This window comes from Ahaetulla prasina, chromosome 1, assembly GCF_028640845.1.
Source record: "Ahaetulla prasina isolate Xishuangbanna chromosome 1, ASM2864084v1, whole genome shotgun sequence".
In the NCBI taxonomy this organism is placed as follows: domain Eukaryota; kingdom Metazoa; phylum Chordata; class Lepidosauria; order Squamata; family Colubridae; genus Ahaetulla; species Ahaetulla prasina.
The window spans coordinates 228,429,864-228,448,449 of record NC_080539.1 but is presented as its reverse complement, the minus strand read 5'-3'; the positions used below and the strand labels follow the sequence as shown (position 1 = coordinate 228,448,449).

Sequence of the window (18,586 nt, the reverse complement as noted above, 5' to 3'; positions counted from 1 at the left end):
ATTGGAACTGTCAATTTAAAACTAAAACCCTTCAGATAAATTATTTATGTATTAATTGGGACTAATCCTAGTTGGCTAGCTAGAACAACTTAAGATCAGCTGGGTAGTCACTTAACCAGGTTCTTCCAGCATTCTTTATTTTTTTTAAAAATCAATTTCGCACAAATAACTTTCACACTGCAAACTATCCTTTCCCACATCCCCAATTATTAGTCTAAGTTAACTTTACAAAGGCATTCATGTGTTCAAATAAACATTGTTTCTGATAATTACATGTCCAATAGCCTATTTAAAACTTCCTGAGGTCATGTCCTGTTTTCATCTAGGTCATCTGTAACTTTTAATTTTTTTTGGGTGGTTATTTTCAGGTGCCATTCCTCATGTCAAAAATATATTAATTTATAAGGATATAATAATAAATACAGTAATTTATACTATTATTCAGATGAATAATATGTGTCACTTTATATGTGTTGACATAAAAGATATTACAGGAATTTCATTTTTTGGCAAATGTCTGTATAAACTGACCTTATCTGATGTTCCTCCTCTTCAATTAAATCTCTGATTTGAACAGATTTCATTGAGTCTCCAAATATTGGCCATTCAAACATACTGAACTAAATATTCTGAGATCTTTCAAAAATTGCATTTTATAAAAAGTATGTGCAAACTTCACTTCTTTTTGTTCTCATGCCCCACCATACCACAGCACAACAAATGCAATATATCTGGTCTTACCCGAATCTGATCCGCTTCTTCTGATGTTTCTTGTAATCGAACGCTGTTGGTTGCAGGATGGTGCTGGGAAGAAAACATGCCAGAATGACCTTCCTTATGCAAATTGCACTTTATCCAGTCCATCAAACAGGGTGATGATGTGTTTTATGGAAAAGGGGTTTTGCAAAGAGGATCTGCTGTGTTATAATAGTATTATTAGAGTTTTTTAAACAGCTATTTGGCAGATTGTGTTGAGAGTAATTTGCATGCAGGGATCAGCAAGTAGGCTGATTTCTGCAAGCCTCCTCCCCAGCATCCTTCATATATTTTCTCCAACAAGCTAGAAATAAATCTCTCTCTCTCTCTCTCTCTCTCTCTGTATGTGCGTGTTTGAGTGCACACATACTCTGAGCAAAGCACACACAGCAAGCCACACTAAAGACTGTCAAAGATTGTTATGTGCTTCATGGGATGTTCATGTGTGATCAAAGCAAACTGTGGTTGTGGAATGGAAATAGAATTCCAGAAGCCATGTATTATTCAGAAATGTTGCAGTCATTAATATACTGAACTTGGTAAGATAAAACACTTACAGAATCTTTGTTAGGTCTCTTCTTAGGTGGCGATTTATGCTTAGATTCAGATCTTTGTCTACTTCTTTCTTTTTCATTTTCTCTCTCTTTTTTCTCTCTTTCTCGATCTGCATCCGATTCCGGAGAATCCTGTGCAAAGTAAAATAAAGAATATAAATCAAAAGAAGCAATATATTGCAATCAGCAATCTACTGCAATTTCCAGTGTACTACCCCAAGATTCTTCTAAAATGTGAACTCTCTGGCAATATACTCTAAGTAATTTCCATGTGCTCCAAACTAATGCTGGGCTGGGCTGGGAAGTGGCTCACCAGGCTAATGCAGCCTGTTATTAACATACAGCTGCCTGCAATTACAATTACTGCAGGCTAGAGTCCCACCAGGCCCAAGGTTGACTCAGCCTTCCATCCTTTATAAGGTAGGTAAAATGAGGACCCAGATTGTTGGGGGGGCAATAAGTTGACTTTGTATATAAATATACAAATAGGATGATTTGTATATTTGTACACAATGTAAGCCACCCTGAGTCTTCGGAGAAGGGCGGGATATAAATTCAAAAAAAAAATGCTGTAAAACTGTTGGATTAAACTTTCTAACTTCCACTAATTCTTCAGAATTACATCAAATCCTGAAGTTATCTTAACGGTAGATACCAAGTCAAGCCAACTAGAGTATGAATTTTGGCTTTTTCCCTTTGCTCAGTAACCTGACACATTAAACACTGTCACACTGAAATTCTAGTTCACAAAAGGAGGAGGAAAAAAACACAAGATGTGAAGTTGACCACAATTACTGTAAAAATGGTACTGCTTATTCCTGTTACTAACGTGTAAACTGAAATAGGTGACAGTCAACCTAAATATGTAGCAATGCTGTTGCAAATAGGTCCACAAGACTGAATTGAATCCAAGTTCTTATTTAAAAACAAACCCCAATCCTTGGTTGCAGTATTACCTATTTCCATTAGATCACCTGTCTGCCACCCCACCAGAATGAGCAGAGTTGGCATATTCCAGATCCTGTCATCCCTCCTCTGTTACTGTGCCTGTGGGATGGCCCTGACCCTGTTTGCCTTTCTTAAGGCTTTAAAGTCCTAACTATTTCACAGGCACTTGAGTCAGGAAGTTAAGCGTGTTTGTTTGAATGCTTTGTAATTTTTTTTGGCACTAAAGCACTAATGGTTCTTCAAGCCCAGGCATGTGATACGTTCATGTTTTTAAAATTGATTTTGCTATTAATGTTATGATTTTTCTGGTTTTAATCTTTGCATATTGCTTAGCACCACCAGAGGCAATTACATAAATTGCATGTATAAATAAATACATACATTTGCTGGTCATACTAACAAGCTGTGAGACAGATGCATAACCGTTATTTACAACTTAAAAGATAGAATATATTGAAAATCCTTATCATACTGAAAGATGCAAAACAGAAATACTCACAGACTTGTGTCTCCTCTTTTTGCTTTTCTTTTTATGCTTCTTTGACTTCTTGTAGCTTCTCTCTATTTATGCAAAACAAATTAGAAAATGAAAGGGAAATCAGGTTGTTGAAATTTAGCACCACTCTCCCCCCGCCCCTGACACGATTTAGAGAAAAAAAATACCAGATTCTGCACTGGAGGAGCGTTCAGAAACTGAGCGTGAGTCTGAACGTTGCCTCTTTTTCTTTGAATGGCTATCGTCATCTTCGGATTCTGAGCCCTTTAAAGAAATAAAAAAGTATGGTTAACATACAAGAGCTTTTAAAGATAGTTTTTGAGATGAGTTTCCTGCAGCATGTTATCAAAGGCCTTACCGAACGAGAGCGAGACCTCTTTCTATGATGCTTCTTTGATTTTTTAGAGTGCTTCTTGTTCTTTGAATGATGATGCTGACACTCATGCTACAACATCAAAAGAATCAGAATTATTGTTTTGAAACAGCAAACATCTAGTAATCAAAAGTGCTGCTTTCTTAAAGTACATACCTAAATCGTAGAGGCAGTAATGGAAGCTTTGGGAAACCTCCCTAACGTTTTACATAGACCTTATTCCAATGTTGCACCTCCCCCACCCCCAAGTCTCAGGAAATCTACTAGGAAAGAGACTGAAGAACAACTATTCTGCTTGAACAAATTTCAACACTATCATATTGCCACAGCCTGCCAGGAACTTCTCCTTAGACGCTTTCCACAGCAGTCTTTGTAGGATGAAGAATCAATGGAGCTGGTATCCTCCTGCACTTTTGGGGTGCGTGTGAGGGTGGGGGCGGAGAAGTGATTGTGCACAGCCACAAATTGCCAAGAACAGCTTCTGAGATAGTTGTGCCAGTGCAGAACAAGACACAGCTGTTTTAAATGCTGAAGAACAGGTGTTCCAAGTGAAATCTGAGGCACTTTTTTCAAAGAATTTGCAGAACTCTAGTGCTAATGAAGATAACTATCAATCATCAGTAGTATGCTCAAACTGACATATATTCCTAGGGTTTAAAATGACCCCAGTCACTATTTGGCTCGCGATAATGTTATTGTAAATATAAAGTATCACCAATGTGTAAGGGAAAAATCATGCACGAGAATAAAGGACTGGGAAATTCCTAGAACACGTTCTGTGGTTTCCTGCCACCACCAAGTAACGCCTTGGCTGAAGTTGGACAGCCCACATTTTTCTGGACTTGTTCCACAGTTGCCCTTTGAAGATCTTTCTCACATCCACCAGTTTCAACTGTATCAACATAGCTGTAATTCTCTTCAGTGAACATTATAAAGTAACCATTCTTTGAGAATTTGTACAAATCTATTAGAAAATATTGTGTTAAACTGGTATGTCAAACGTTACCTCCAGTAAATAAATGAAATCCTTAAATATTCTTTTTCTCTCTGATTCTAAAGTGATGTCTTCAAATGCTGGCTCTTTTACAAATCTCTCCCGAATCTATATCAAAAATGAATTATATCAGTAATGCAAATTTATGAAGCAATGTATTCCTAAAAAGAAAATGTTTTGGTTTTTAAAATATGCCCCCAAGAAATTGTTTATTAATCCACATTTCACAGGAATTTATTTGCATACATCCAACTCTTGTCTTTTGTTTTCCATTGGAACATTATAAGGTAAATCATAGATTTTCTGAAGCTAGTAATTTTTTTTATTATCATAACTGCATCTTACCCAAGGATACTTTGGTGAAAATGGAAGGTTAAGAATTTATACAGCAATTCATAAAGTGGCATTAACTATTAACTACATCAGCAACAAAATTTTGTTTTCAGCAATAATAGCAGTAACAGTATCATTCTATGCATATTAAACCTATGACTGTAAAAGAAATCTGCACTTCATAAAGAAACACACCCGTCACACTTTTATATTAAAAACTCTACTGAAAATTTCTCCATTTCATTATTGTTTCTCTGAATTATTCCTTAAAATACTTAAATTACATTCCTTGATATTTCTATTATCACTCCTCTTATCTTCGGTAAAGATTTGCTACTGATTACACTACAAGACATTTCTTGAAGGTCATTTTCCGGTAGTAGATGAAATAATTAAAATAATTGAAAAAAGTTCTTTAATATTTAAAAGAAAAGAAAAAAATCAAAATGCTGTAGGACATACTTACATCTTCCCAGACTGCATCCAATTCAATGGGAGGTGTTGCTTGTTTTAACATGCTTTTAAAAGCAGATTCTTTTCGTTTCATTTTGCGAGCTTCTTCTTTCTCTCTCTCACGTTCACGAGCTTCTGCTTTTTCTAACAGCTGCATCAAAGATTCAAGGGGCCATGAAATGAAAGGATCATTGCAAGAAAAAAGGGGAAAGTAATCATAATGCAATATCATTGCAAAGCACTTTTCTTATCATTTGCCATGTATAGAAATTGTTCAGATATATCTACAAAACAATAGCTTGGCATTGCAAGAACAAGTCTCAGATTAAATTCTGGTCTGCAGGTCTGAGCAAACTTTCATTTACCTGTTCAGACAAAAGAGGGACCACAGGCCTGGCCTTCCGCTAGACTAGTATCTGACATGACGACCTCTGAACTCTCAGCATTAGAATTTCAGTGTTAAATCAAGATCTGGCATTGCCTAAATAGCCAACTGAGCATGTATTTCATCACTGAGAATTTATACTTTAGATTCAACAATACGAATTTTATATATTGACATGGGAGACTAATAATATTTAATAACATTGGGCACAATCCATATCATTTATTGATATATATTTTAAAAACTTACACTGTTGAAAGCCAGTTTGATATTTCCAGCATCTAACGTGGTAGCTCTTTTAGTGGAACTGATGACTGTTACAAAGTCTTCAAAAGGAGTAGTCACTTCAACTACAAATCCTTTATCCTACAATACAATGGTTTTGAGAATACTGAAAAATATAGGAATCCCACAGAAACAAATATTTGTAATTGCATTACAAATGTAATACTACTATTTTCAAAACTAGCAGATTTTGAAATAAATGTAATAAATTTGAATTAGAAATTCTGTTTTTCCTCCTAATTTAAGAATGTATGTTACTTCACCTTTAAAATATCTTTGATTATCTTCTTTTCATCATGGTAGCGAGCTTTTAAATCTTCAACATAAAACTTGAAAAGATCCAGTGCTGTTGAACCTAAGGGGGGAAAAAAGACCTTATATGGCTCAAGAGCTCTCTTTACGCAAAGAGCTCCATTTCTTAGCAATGTAAGAAATGCCAAAAATATTCACACATATTATTCAAACATTACCTAGCCCAAGCAAGAGAGGGTACACTTACCAGGTTGACCAAGCATATTAGTAAACCTAATATCAGAACTAATGGTTGGATATAACTCCATCCATGACGACATTGAGTGCAGCTGACCATGTTCATGCAACTCATCCAAAAATATCTGGGGGAAAAGTGGAAAACGGAGAATCTTGTAATTAAATTTTTAAAAAGACAGACACTGTCCTTTTTTACAATCCCAAAGACGCATAAAGAACTTCTAATGTGAAAGACACATCAGTTAGCTCTTCCAATGTACTAAAATCTCTCTTGCCCAGCATCCCTCCTCCAGCTTTTAATCTTGGAAGAAATTTTCCACACAGTCAAAGAAAGGAGATCACTGAAATATTCACAATGCTTAGAAATCACACAAGACTTGGGGAGATTGGTTTTTACACTCAGAATCAGAACAGTTGCTGATTTTCTTAATCCAGCCGATACTTAAAATATCTGAAAGCTCTGCAGTGGGTACTAAATAGAAGTTAACATTTTTTCAGTAACCTGAAAAGATTCTCTGTTTTTTCGCTGTCGTCGCCTTTCTCTGAGTAAGCCTTTCTGCTTCTCCTCTTCTTCCTCTTTTTCAAGTGCTCTTATGTGTTCTTCAAAACAGATCAAGGCATCCTCTTTATCCATATCTACAAAAATAGGAGTACGCTTTTATAAAATTAAATGTCACTTAAAATACAAATCCTTTTGGTTTGTGATCTTCCCCAAGCTTCAAACACACACACTTTTTCTTCATGCCTGTAAATATTAAGCTAGTTAATGTTATCTCAATCTAAATAGGGTGGTGAAACACTGCAATATAGAGCTATACAAAACTCTGTGACCGTGAAATTGATAATTCCAAGTGTCCCCAAAGTGGCCTAATTTTATAATGGCACTTGTACAACATTCAGCACATCTGATATAATATACAATAGAGTCTTTTAAGTTTTGATTCTTGGACTTGCAAAGGCAGATGGACTTGCAAAGGCAGATGAATACAGAAGGATCTGTATCAAAATGTGCCATAATTGATTTTTATTGTTTTATTGTTTCTGTGTATCTGAAGTAAACCAGTTGGTCCAGAACAAGCCGCCTTAAAGGAAATGTCTTAGGCAAACAAGTAAGTGGTCACTTCTTTACAAACTGATTTCAGAATATAGTAATTTTAGCACTAGAAGCCATTTTAGCTGGAAAGCACAGTTAGGTACCAGTATACAAAAGGAAAATAGCTTTCAGCCTTAAACTTGAAGACTAGATTTCTTAACCAACTGGCTTCAGGATTAAAAGTGAGATTTCAAAATTATAAACATGCAATTTATTCTATAACTTCATCTATAATTCAAATCCTATGTTCCCAATCTAGGGGTCTTTTTTAAATATGGTAATGAAAAAAAGGGATTTATTTCATACCACTATGAAGGCAAAAATTATGTGACACAGAGGTTGAAAAAACTAAATGACAATGTGCTGAAAATGTCTTATTCATATGTGCTGGCAAGTACAGTATTTAGAGACACAGATACAGTATTTATTTCTACACTATATGCTAATTATTCAATTCAGAACAAAACAATTTCTTAATACAAATAAATGTGTTTATTCACGATCGCAAGTTTAAAACTTTATCTCTATATGTGGATTCCAACTTTATATTTTCACCAACAGAAGCAAGCTTTGCTGGAAGAGGCAGCTTTTGGGGGACAGGGAAATATTTACTCAGTTCTATACAAATCTTACCACTCCATGACTGATAAATCCCAGCTCTTTGGAGAGGATTTTGAGTGTGTGGTTATAATGGAACGGTAAGCTTGTTGATCAAAAGGTCGGCAGTTCAGCGGTTCGAATCCCTAGTGCCGCATAACGGGGTGAGCTCCCATTACTTGTCCCATCTTCTGCCAACCTAGCAGTTCGAAAGCACGTAAAAAATGCAAGTAGAAAAATAGGGATCGTCTTTGGTGGGAAGGTACCAGCGTTCCGTGCACCTTTGGCATTGAGTCATGCCGGCCACATGACCACAGAGACGTCTTCGGACAGCGCTGGTTCTTTGGCTTTCAAACAGAGATGAGCACCGCCCCGTAGTCGGGAATGACTAGCACGTACGTGCGAGGGGAACCTTTACCTTTCTAAACTTATTGCAGAAGCCTTCAATTATGGTTTTGATTTAACAGTTTTAATAGATGAGTTGCTATTATCAATTACACTCAAAGTTTATTTTTTTTATAGAAAGGTAAAACACCATTATCCTTACTCTGAAGTTCTTCATCTTCTGCGAATGTAGGATTGTCCATCAGATACTGCTGAGCCTCTGACCATGTAGTAGAGTAAGTGACATTAGCCATATTGTCCAGAATGTTTTTTAATGCCTCCCAGTTCCTCTTCCTTAGCTGTTTGGCTTGTTCCTGAAAAAAAGACAGACATAAAATATAGTGATGTTTTCCTAAAATGCAGCATTGCCCATAATTGATATGACAGACATGCAAAAATATTGAACAATTGCACCCTATTTCTATGGTTTGGCCTGAACTTTCAATTCTATAAAAATCACTCTTTGCAGGTAAAGGAGATAAGCGTTAATCTTAGCAAGGAACTACTAGACTTTTTAATTTGATTCCTTTCTAGAAAAATTCAACCCTAGAACATCAAGTTTTCTCTTTATTCTTTTACCTTCTCTTTTTTTGACAGGAAGAATAGAACATCTTCATAAATTTCAAGGCGATCACGTTCAGAAATTGCATTCCAGACTTCCAGCTCTCCAAACATTTGTTCAGCTTTTCTACATACAGAAATACAAAAAAATTATATAATTTTTAAAAACATCTTATTCTGATTTCATTCTCCCTTGATAGCTACCAGTATCTTATTCCTTCTATTATTTAAACTAGTATCTAGTTATTTTTTTCTTCTTGATAAAAAGGAACCAATATGAAGTTAACACAGATCTGAAAACTATTCTGAACATCATAATATTTGTATTATTGTTCTTCTCAATTTTCTCTACCTCTAACTCAGAGTTCCCCAACCTTTCCAGCTTTGCAAATTGGCTGGGGGTGGGGTGGGGTGATGATTTGACCGCGCACACATTCGCTGCTTGCGGAAGTGGGGATGTGCGTCTGCACTCACCCTGCCAGTTCCACGGCTCGTTTCAAACAGCTCAAGGCCCAGTTGTGGCCCATAGCCTGGGGCTTGGGGACCCCTACTCTAATTCAATCCAAAGATTTTCCTTCAATTTCCTTGTCAACTAATACTGAAAATATTTATTTACCAACAGGATAGCATTCTGCCCACTGCTTGGCCTGAAATCGAAGCAGGCAGGAGCAATGGGTAAAGACTGCTGAAGGCTGCCATTGCTAAGGTCTACCAACTCTAGCTCTATGCAACAGCAAGCCCCATGCTCTCTGGCATCCATCTGCCCCACTCTCAAGCCTGTAGCCCTTTTCCATCAATCTGCTTGCCTGTGGCTCCTGCCTCCCATGATCACAGAGGTTTTCATTTAATGAATCTTGCAGTCCCTACAGAGCAACCAGGAGTACAATAATTCAGCTGCAATGGAGACATGCGATGACCTGCTTTACGACTGCATCATTTGGTAATACATATCTTTGTCTCAATTGTCATAGTAACCCAAGGACTACCTGTACTGTCATTCCCACCAGCCCATCTTATGTAGTTATTGCAATCTGTGTGCAGATATAGAGTTCCTAAGGAAAGATTTCAGCCATGATACTAAGATTTTAGCATTGGACTGTATATTAGTTAATCTTACTTGTATCTGGTTGTTGATGTCATTTTTTCATGATTTTCAAGGAAACGCTGAAAAGACTCTTTTGCTTCTTTGTATTTTAATCTTGCTTCCTCTTTTTCTTCTTTCTCTGTCTGGACTTTGTAAGCATTAAAGGCTTGCTTCTTCTCACTCAATTTTGCCAAAGCGCTGCAAATTGAGGAAACATCAACTAAAATTAGCCCTTTTATATCCAGGTTATTGAAAATAAAATTAGCCATTTTTGCAATGAATTGTTTAAAATAATCTAGTGATACCTGTATCTTGGATCATTAATGATCATTTTCATAGCTTGTTCCCAAGAGGCAGTGGATGGCACACGCTGTGAAGATATAAGATAAATCACACAAGTTCTGGAACTGACATTTTGTTTTCACAAGTGAGGAGCTTAAAAAGAACTGATTCATTTTATGTAATTTTCTGTTATCTAAAGGAAAATAAGTTATCTGGCTTGATATTTTACAATCAGGATAAAATATTTTTACCCAACATAATTAATATATTTTCTCAGAAAAAGTGATATAATAGTGATGACAAATATCATGTATTTCACTTATATCACCGTGATGTCACAGAATCCTTCACATTTCTAGAAAAATCAAGCCCAAGAATACTTATTTGCCAATTCTTGTTTTTAAAGGTATTAAAACTATCACTCAGAAAACATTATCTTTTTGATTTAGCAGTTATGTTTCAGCAATCACCAAGAATGAAATCATAATGATTAAGTAGAATATTCAAAATTTTAAAAGCACCTAACCCTCTTTCTTACCCCAACTTATCTGCCTAATGTCAACTCACAAAGCATCCCTGGCCTGCTGACACCTAAAACTTTAAAAACCTGTGACTGCCTTGCCTATGAACTGAAACTTCCATATTAAAAAAATCTTTTCCCTGTGGATTTTTACAGGACACCTTATAAAATCCACTCTTTTAGATAAAGCATTTGATATTTACTTTTGCATGAATGTTACTCAAGTTCTTATAAAAATCAATTATATTTGTAATTCTTGAAATTTAAAGAATAGTTGATTCAGCATAAAAACCTTTTCTTTCAATAATTCTTTAAATGCTTGTTTGGCTTCTTCTTTTGTATTTTAATCTTGCTTCCTCTTTTTCTTCTTTCTCTGTCTGGACTTTGTAAGCATTAAAGGCTTGCTTCTTCTCACTCAATTTTGCCAAAGCGCTGCAAATTGAGGAAACATCAACTAAAATTAGCCCTTTTATATCCAGGTTATTGAAAATAAAATTAGCCATTTTTGCAATGAATTGTTTAAAATAATCTAGTGATACCTGTATCTTGGATCATTAATGATCATTTTCATAGCTTGTTCCCAAGAGGCAGTGGATGGCACACGCTGTGAAGATATAAGATAAATCACACAAGTTCTGGAACTGACATTTTGTTTTCACAAGTGAGGAGCTTAAAAAGAACTGATTCATTTTATGTAATTTTCTGTTATCTAAAGGAAAATAAGTTATCTGGCTTGATATTTTACAATCAGGATAAAATATTTTTACCCAACATAATTAATATATTTTCTCAGAAAAAGTGATATAATAGTGATGACAAATATCATGTATTTCACTTATATCACCGTGATGTCACAGAATCCTTCACATTTCTAGAAAAATCAAGCCCAAGAATACTTATTTGCCAATTCTTGTTTTTAAAGGTATTAAAACTATCACTCAGAAAACATTATCTTTTTGATTTAGCAGTTATGTTTCAGCAATCACCAAGAATGAAATCATAATGATTAAGTAGAATATTCAAAATTTTAAAAGCACCTATCCCTCTTTCTTACCCCAACTTATCTGCCTAATGTCAACTCACAAAGCATCCCTGGCCTGCTGACACCTAAAACTTTAAAAACCTGTGACTGCCTTGCCTATGAACTGAAACTTCCATATTAAAAAAATCTTTTCCCTGTGGATTTTTACAGGACACCTTATAAAATCCACTCTTTTAGATAAAGCATTTGATATTTACTTTTGCATGAATGTTACTCAAGTTCTTATAAAAATCAATTATATTTGTAATTCTTGAAATTTAAAGAATAGTTGATTCAGCATAAAAACCTTTTCTTTCAATAATTCTTTAAATGCTTGTTTGGCTTCTTCTTTTGTATTCCAAGTATAAGTTTTTTTAACCGGTTGAGCTTCCTCTTCTTCCTTTTTGGGTACAACACTATCAATTAAAAAAAAAAGTTGGTTACTTTAACAAATAGCAGCATTAATTAAATGCAATACCTACTGAAGCAGTAATCATAAATATTAGGCTGATGCCTTTTCAAAAGTAATAGCTAGTTAACCATCTTAGGATAGTTCCAAATATATTAATACATTTGACATGCATCATTCACTTAAGACAACTGATACACCAGATGTCCCTTAAAATGAGCACTCTTAAGAAAGTTAGTGTCCCTTAAGCCTATCCTCTAAAATCAGCCCCTTTGAGTTTTGGCTCCTCCCACTTTTGGAGTGCAGTTCTCAATGTTATGCAAAGCTTAAAGTGGCCTCTGAGATAACCCAAATTACATATTCTTGCCATGAAGAATTCATTATTCAAAAGATTTAATCATTTAATTCATTACAAATTAAGTCTGACCAATTCTTCAGGCTACTGCAAAATGGAATGGGCCTAGCAAGTTGCTCTCTGTTCATTGGATATATATATAGTCTATCAAAAATGAGATGAAATTCAGGACAAAAATGGCAATATAAAGAAACACCATGTATAACACCAAGAGTTGGAAAAACAAGCCTGTAAGAAAAAGATTCCAGGTTTCACAAGAAGGTTCTCTATCTATAAAAATAAGTGAAAAATCTTCTGGAAACTTTTCCCTCTCTTATCTTTGCTACAGGAAATGGAAAAGAAATTAAAAGATAATCTATTTAATCAAGCCTCCATTGTAGCTGTCTTTTCCTACTGCACAATATAAGATAACAAGGCCCTAAAAGTTCTAGAAGTTAGTAACAACTAAAAAACAAAGAAACCAACAGTACTTTTTTTGTCTTTTTTTTTTTTTTTAAAACCATTTCCCTCCCCCCTCAAACAATGAAATATTCTCTTGAAAAATAGCTATTACTTACTCCAAGGATTCTTGCTTTGGAGTTTCTTCCACAGAGTTTGTGATAACTTCCATGCTCTGTTCTTGTACAATAGAAGGAGCCGCTGGCTGTATCTGCTCATCTGTCGAAGGAGTTACTCCTGCATCATTTTCTGTAACTGGAACCACAGTAGAAGGCTCTGTTTCTGGAGCTGAGGCCATGGCAGGAGCAACAGGGGCTGATGGTACAGGTACTGGTATTTCAGGAACATTGGCGGCAGCAGCTGGAATCCCTGGTGCAACCGCAGAAGATGAAACTGGAGCAGATTCTTCAGATTTGCTGTTACAGAAATAGAAATATTTTTTTGTTTTAAAAAGCCTTCCAATTTCACAAAGATCTGATTTTCTTCTGCATATCTGTAAATAACTTCCTCCCATGAAAAGTCCAATTTGTAACTGATTTACAAGACAGGGATAGCATCAGCTTCTAAAATCTGCATCTCCTTCAGAATAGGCAAGCCATAGTGTTTGACAGTATTGATGCCTTAAAAATTTCTACTAAAAGTCTAATGAAATGCAGGTTGTTCTATTACCTACAGTACAATTCCATGTATCTGCAGTTATAAATAGAATATCGACTCAATAGACTTAATTTAGTAAACCTGGTTATTAGTTATGAATAGAGCTGCCAATTTATATACTTAACACTTCAAAAGCTATTCAAGGCATTAATGAGAATCATATTCTGTGCAAATCACTACTAATCACATCTAAAATAAAATGTGCTTTTTATTATTCCTAATCTGCTCATCAATTTCATTAGATATACTTAAAGTCACTCATTAAGACAGATCAAAATCTTCCTATACATTCAAACTTAAAACTTCCACACTTATTTTTACATAAAATTGAGAGGCAAGCTTCTTCCTTCCAAATTACAAAAATTAGTTGCTAACATACATTATTTGTGATATTTAATTAAATGACTTCTAAATTAAAATTTATATAGGCTGATGTTCCATTATCAATTATAGTTCTCCTTGCAATCTCATGCTAACGGGGTTTTTTTTGGCAGGAGGTAAATCTCACAATTCAAATTTCTGAAACATCTTTTCTATTGTTTTTAAGACTTAAGGACACATCAATAGGAAAAGCCTCAGATTGTGACTGCTATGTTCCTCAAAATTAAGTGGTCACAGTAATGTAATTTGCTGTCAACATGCACTCATTTTAACTAATTTTATGAAAAGGCTGAATTATTTCCTAGGGAAATATATATCAATTACTTCCTTAGAAATGAATAACCAGAACACCCATTCTTTGTTTATATCAGTTACTGAACAATTAATATTAGCAGGTTGAGAAGCTAAAACTGTGTAAAATTCAGCTGCTGGGATGCAAACCAGGAATGATATAGTACTACCGTGTTTCTCCAAAAAGAAGGCCGGGTCTTATTTTAAAGAAGGCTAGGCCTTCTTTTTGGAGGGTTCCAATTATTGACTCACCTCGCAGCGGTGGCACTGACAGCCCCTGCCCAGCAGGAGCCCTGGGTTGGCCCACTTCTGTGGCCACTTGTTGCCACTCGCACACATCACCCTGGCCTCCGTTTCACCTTCAGATGCCTGCCGGAAGGTATCTGCAGCCGCTAAGACTCCGGATCAGAGCTCTGTTGTCGGCGGCAGATGCCTTCAGGAAAGCCCTCTGCAGCCGATAATAGAGCTCCTGATCAATCCGGAGCATTATTATCGGGCTGCAGATGCCTTCCAGCAGGCATCTGAAAGCAAAACGTAGGCCAGGTCAATGCGTGCAAGCGGCAGCAAGCGGCCACAGAAGAAGCAGCTGCAGAAGGCGGCGAGGCAGGTGTCAGGGTTTGCGAGGCTTGGTAAGTAGAGCGGCTCCAGCCCCCCATCCCCACCCTAGCTTATTTTTTACCAGTATGCCTCGCCCCACCCCCTGCACCCAGGGGTGGGCAGGGTCTTAATTAGGGCTAATTTTGTGGATGGGGCTTAATTTGATCACATGTGCTTAAAAACATGATAGGACTTCTTTTCAAGGTGGGTCGTCTTTTTGGAGAAACACGGAAGCATTATTTCAAACCCTGTTAAGATTGTTAATTGTTTTCTGAATGTAATTCAGAATACTGGTTTCAACCTTGATGCTACATCTATAATTACCTAAGTATGTTCCGAGATATTGTATTTAATCTCTAGTTTTTCTGCTTCCAAGAAGATTTTTTAAATGAATTAATCTTTTCATTAATTTTTGATGCAGTTTTGACTGCATTTTAGTTTAAATACAAAGACATCTTTAAGAAAAGTGTTTGTAAGCATACCTGTTTTCCTCTGCTTTAATCATTGCTGTAAAAGAAGAACAAAGAAGTATTTATATATTTAAGATATTGTATATAATTTTAGAGATAGACCCTAAAACATTTTGCACGTGAAAAATAACTTTTTTGATTTTTAAGTGAAAATACAGTATAGCCTATATGTCAAAAGTATTTCATGAATGAATGAATAACTTTTTCAGACCCCAGAACACAAAAGGTATTTTAAAAATCGACAAACAACAGACTTCCAGCAGAGGTATGGCATCTCCATGGCAAAGACCAAAGAACCAGTGAGTAAACCAGTATTCTGGAACCTTGATGAGAGATCGCTCAAATGTGTTCTGGATAGCTGCTCTTCACAAGCAGATAACAGGACAATGATTTCCCACAGGTCTGAATGCCAGGGAACAAAGGGATTAACCATTTGGTTCACAACCATAGTTAAGCATTATAATGATCCTAAATTTGCAAGCCCTGCTGTCTAATCACTTTTGAAAATTACCTATTAACTTAAAGCTATTAGAGATCTTTGGAACAACATTTGAAAACTCATTGGGTAAATTTATCTTTACTTCTGAATAAAAGAAAAAACAATTAAAAGTTTAAGAACTTAATTGAAAATAGACAGCAAAAAGCTAAGTAAGATTTTGATATATTAAAGTTATAAACAACTTAAGGATTTTAACGAATTTGGAATATTGACTTTCACCATAAGATTTTGGAATGAACTATAAAAATAATTTCTCATTAGAAACAGATTTATTTTGGCTATCCTAGCTATTGTAAATCATACCAAAGATTAAGTTATTTTATGATTTTAGGACACTAGACACTAAAGGGGACCAAAGATTCTAAGCAGAAGGGAAAAAATAATAGTTTTTCTAGATGTCAGTTAAGTGGGACTTACAAAATGACACAAAATGTTATAACATCAAAAACATTAGAGAACAGAGCCAAAAATTAGTAACTACAACATTAACACTGTCAATAATGATTATCTGCTTCTATGTCTACACTATTCTAAAAGGTGTTAACGAAGGAACCACAGATGTGAAACAAATTTAATCTGACAAAGAGAAAATACCAAAACAGGCTTTATCTCATCTCACAGGAATCTGTGTAATGGGATAAAGAAGAAAGAGAAATCAAGTCCTACAACATTTGATTGGATTAAAGATTAAGAAGTAAAAGGAAGGAATGTAAAATGGCTTATTTGTTTAAGGTTAAAATAAAACATTGTTTTGCAAAGTTCTAGCAACCTTTTAATTGCTTTACTTGCTGAGACCAGGACTGAAAAGTTGATGTTTTATGAATTTGCTCACAGATAAGGGATGGGATGAATAGATATTTGTAACCATAAAGGGATGAAAAAGTAGTAAATTTGTTAATACTTGTGATGAATATTGGAAATCACTTCTTTATATATTTCTTTTCTTTTCCTTCATTATATCCTTTCTTTTCCTTTCTTTTTTCCCTGCAGTTTTCAAACTTTTTTCTATTCTTTTCTCTTTTTCCAAGTTTAGTTTGTATTAGTGTTTACTCTTGTGATCCAAATTCTTAATGAACATTATATTTAAAGAATGCACTTCTTGGATCTTTTCAACTTAACACTAATGTATGAGCTAGAGAGTATAAATCAGTAATAATTTCGGTACGATTTTGGAACTTCCTACCAATTCCAGTCCCAAATGCTAAAAACAGATCACTGCCTAAGATCCTTTAGAATTGCTGTCTGAGAATTGCTGCTGGTTCCGTGCAACAGGCTGTTCCTCTATAGTCACTGAGGGTGACTTTTTATCTTTTGTCAACAATAATTTATCCAATTATTCCTTTAACTAAAACATTTAAAATATCTTAGATTATTTCATTATATAGTCTGAATTTCCTGCTTTCACTAACTGGAATTGCCACGATCTATAAAGTAGCTTATGTTGAAGATAAAACATCATGATAATTACCTTCAAGATCTTCAAGTTCTTTGGGTTTTGCCCAACGTGACTCCTTTGTTTGAGAGTTGTAGTAATAAGGCTTTCCAGAATCAGATTTGTATTCTTTCCATGGGCATTTTGACAACAATTGCTAAGGAAGGGGAAACAACACAATATCTGAAACCATTCTATAATAAAGAAATGAATGTTATAAAATGCTTTCAGAATCTTTGGATGAAGATGCAAAATTGCAAAGATACAAGTTACATACAATTCATTTCATGAAATAAAAACTCTTTGGGCATTCTCTGCCTAGTGCAGCATTAATATGAAGACTAAGATACTAGAACTGCACATTGAAAGGAATGTTTTTCTTAATAGTAAATATTTCTTTTTCATTGTGAGACATGGATAGTTACATAATTATATTCTCAATTGCTTCTTTTACCTCTGCAGGGGTTTTAAGATCATCTGGCTTCTCCCAGGTAGACTGTTTGGTCTCAGTATTGTAATAGTATGTCCTCCCATCTGGTGACTTATGCTCTGACCATGTAGATTTCTAAGGAAAATAGAACATTCTATTTATGTCTTGGGATTTTAAGATAGAGCATAACAAAACTGTTAAAGAGAAAAACATGAGACCTGTTTTGAGGGCTCTTCATTAGTAGAGTTATTGGTTGGAGTGGCTTGTTGCACTGCACAAACTGGAGGTGTAGGCTAAATAAAGAAAATATGAATTAAAATTTAATCCAGTGAAATGCAGTTATGTTTTTATTCAAGAGATAAAAAAGCAAAGGTTTTGATCACATTGCTTTTTAAGCCTTTATCAGATATTAACAAAAAATAATAATGTCACTATAAACCAATGTATTTCTTTCAGTGTTATACAATTCTTTTAAATAGTCCCAATGAAAAGTTTATTACCTGGTTGTCTTGATAGATTCTAAATGCTAGAGATGTAATCAAGAGGGATGCAGGCTTGTTTATTACATAGTTATTTACCCAGTCATATTAATAAATTGATGGTGGCGGTTTGTGCCAATGGGATAAGACCAAATCTTATGAGGTAATGGTCCAAATTCTCAGTTGGATTTCGAAGAGCAAAACAATTGGAGCAAAACATTACTGAACATTCTCTGACATGTCCAATATAAATAAAGGAATCTGTCATTTCAAGATCATAAGACGCTATTGCCATCTCTACTACTAATCATACTTTTATGATCTATCTCATTTCTGATTCAAATCTATGCGGAATGAAATATAACCCAATCTACAAAATGGCAATTATTGAGAAATGAAAAGAACTTGGCTTACAACAATGGTGAATAGGAAACTCCTGCTTCCATTAATGTAATAATGCTTACCAGAATAGCCTAGCTTCATTAACTATAGTTTAATGTACAAAGATTGTAACTTTGTTGCTTGTATCCTTACGATTTA

General features: G+C 35.1%; 1 protein-coding gene across 1 annotated transcript in view; it reads right to left on the bottom strand.

The window, feature by feature from the left end:
* The window catches only part of PRPF40A (pre-mRNA processing factor 40 homolog A), a 38,839-nt gene that overhangs the window by 2,177 nt on the left and 18,076 nt on the right, over window positions 1-18,586 (bottom strand). Inside the window, exons 6-26 of the mRNA XM_058192686.1 lie at window positions 17,786-17,860; window positions 17,592-17,702; window positions 17,174-17,294; window positions 15,219-15,243; window positions 12,930-13,226; window positions 11,916-12,024; window positions 11,127-11,191; window positions 9,819-9,983; window positions 8,720-8,828; window positions 8,304-8,454; window positions 6,569-6,702; window positions 6,077-6,191; window positions 5,841-5,932; window positions 5,542-5,658; window positions 4,921-5,058; window positions 4,134-4,229; window positions 3,113-3,199; window positions 2,922-3,018; window positions 2,758-2,819; window positions 1,314-1,442; window positions 742-804 (exon numbers count right to left, since the gene is read on the bottom strand). Coding sequence (XP_058048669.1) covers window positions 742-804; window positions 1,314-1,442; window positions 2,758-2,819; window positions 2,922-3,018; window positions 3,113-3,199; window positions 4,134-4,229; window positions 4,921-5,058; window positions 5,542-5,658; window positions 5,841-5,932; window positions 6,077-6,191; window positions 6,569-6,702; window positions 8,304-8,454; window positions 8,720-8,828; window positions 9,819-9,983; window positions 11,127-11,191; window positions 11,916-12,024; window positions 12,930-13,226; window positions 15,219-15,243; window positions 17,174-17,294; window positions 17,592-17,702; window positions 17,786-17,860 — 2,358 coding nt within the window. The remainder of the gene's footprint in view (window positions 1-741; window positions 805-1,313; window positions 1,443-2,757; window positions 2,820-2,921; window positions 3,019-3,112; window positions 3,200-4,133; window positions 4,230-4,920; window positions 5,059-5,541; window positions 5,659-5,840; window positions 5,933-6,076; window positions 6,192-6,568; window positions 6,703-8,303; window positions 8,455-8,719; window positions 8,829-9,818; window positions 9,984-11,126; window positions 11,192-11,915; window positions 12,025-12,929; window positions 13,227-15,218; window positions 15,244-17,173; window positions 17,295-17,591; window positions 17,703-17,785; window positions 17,861-18,586) is intronic.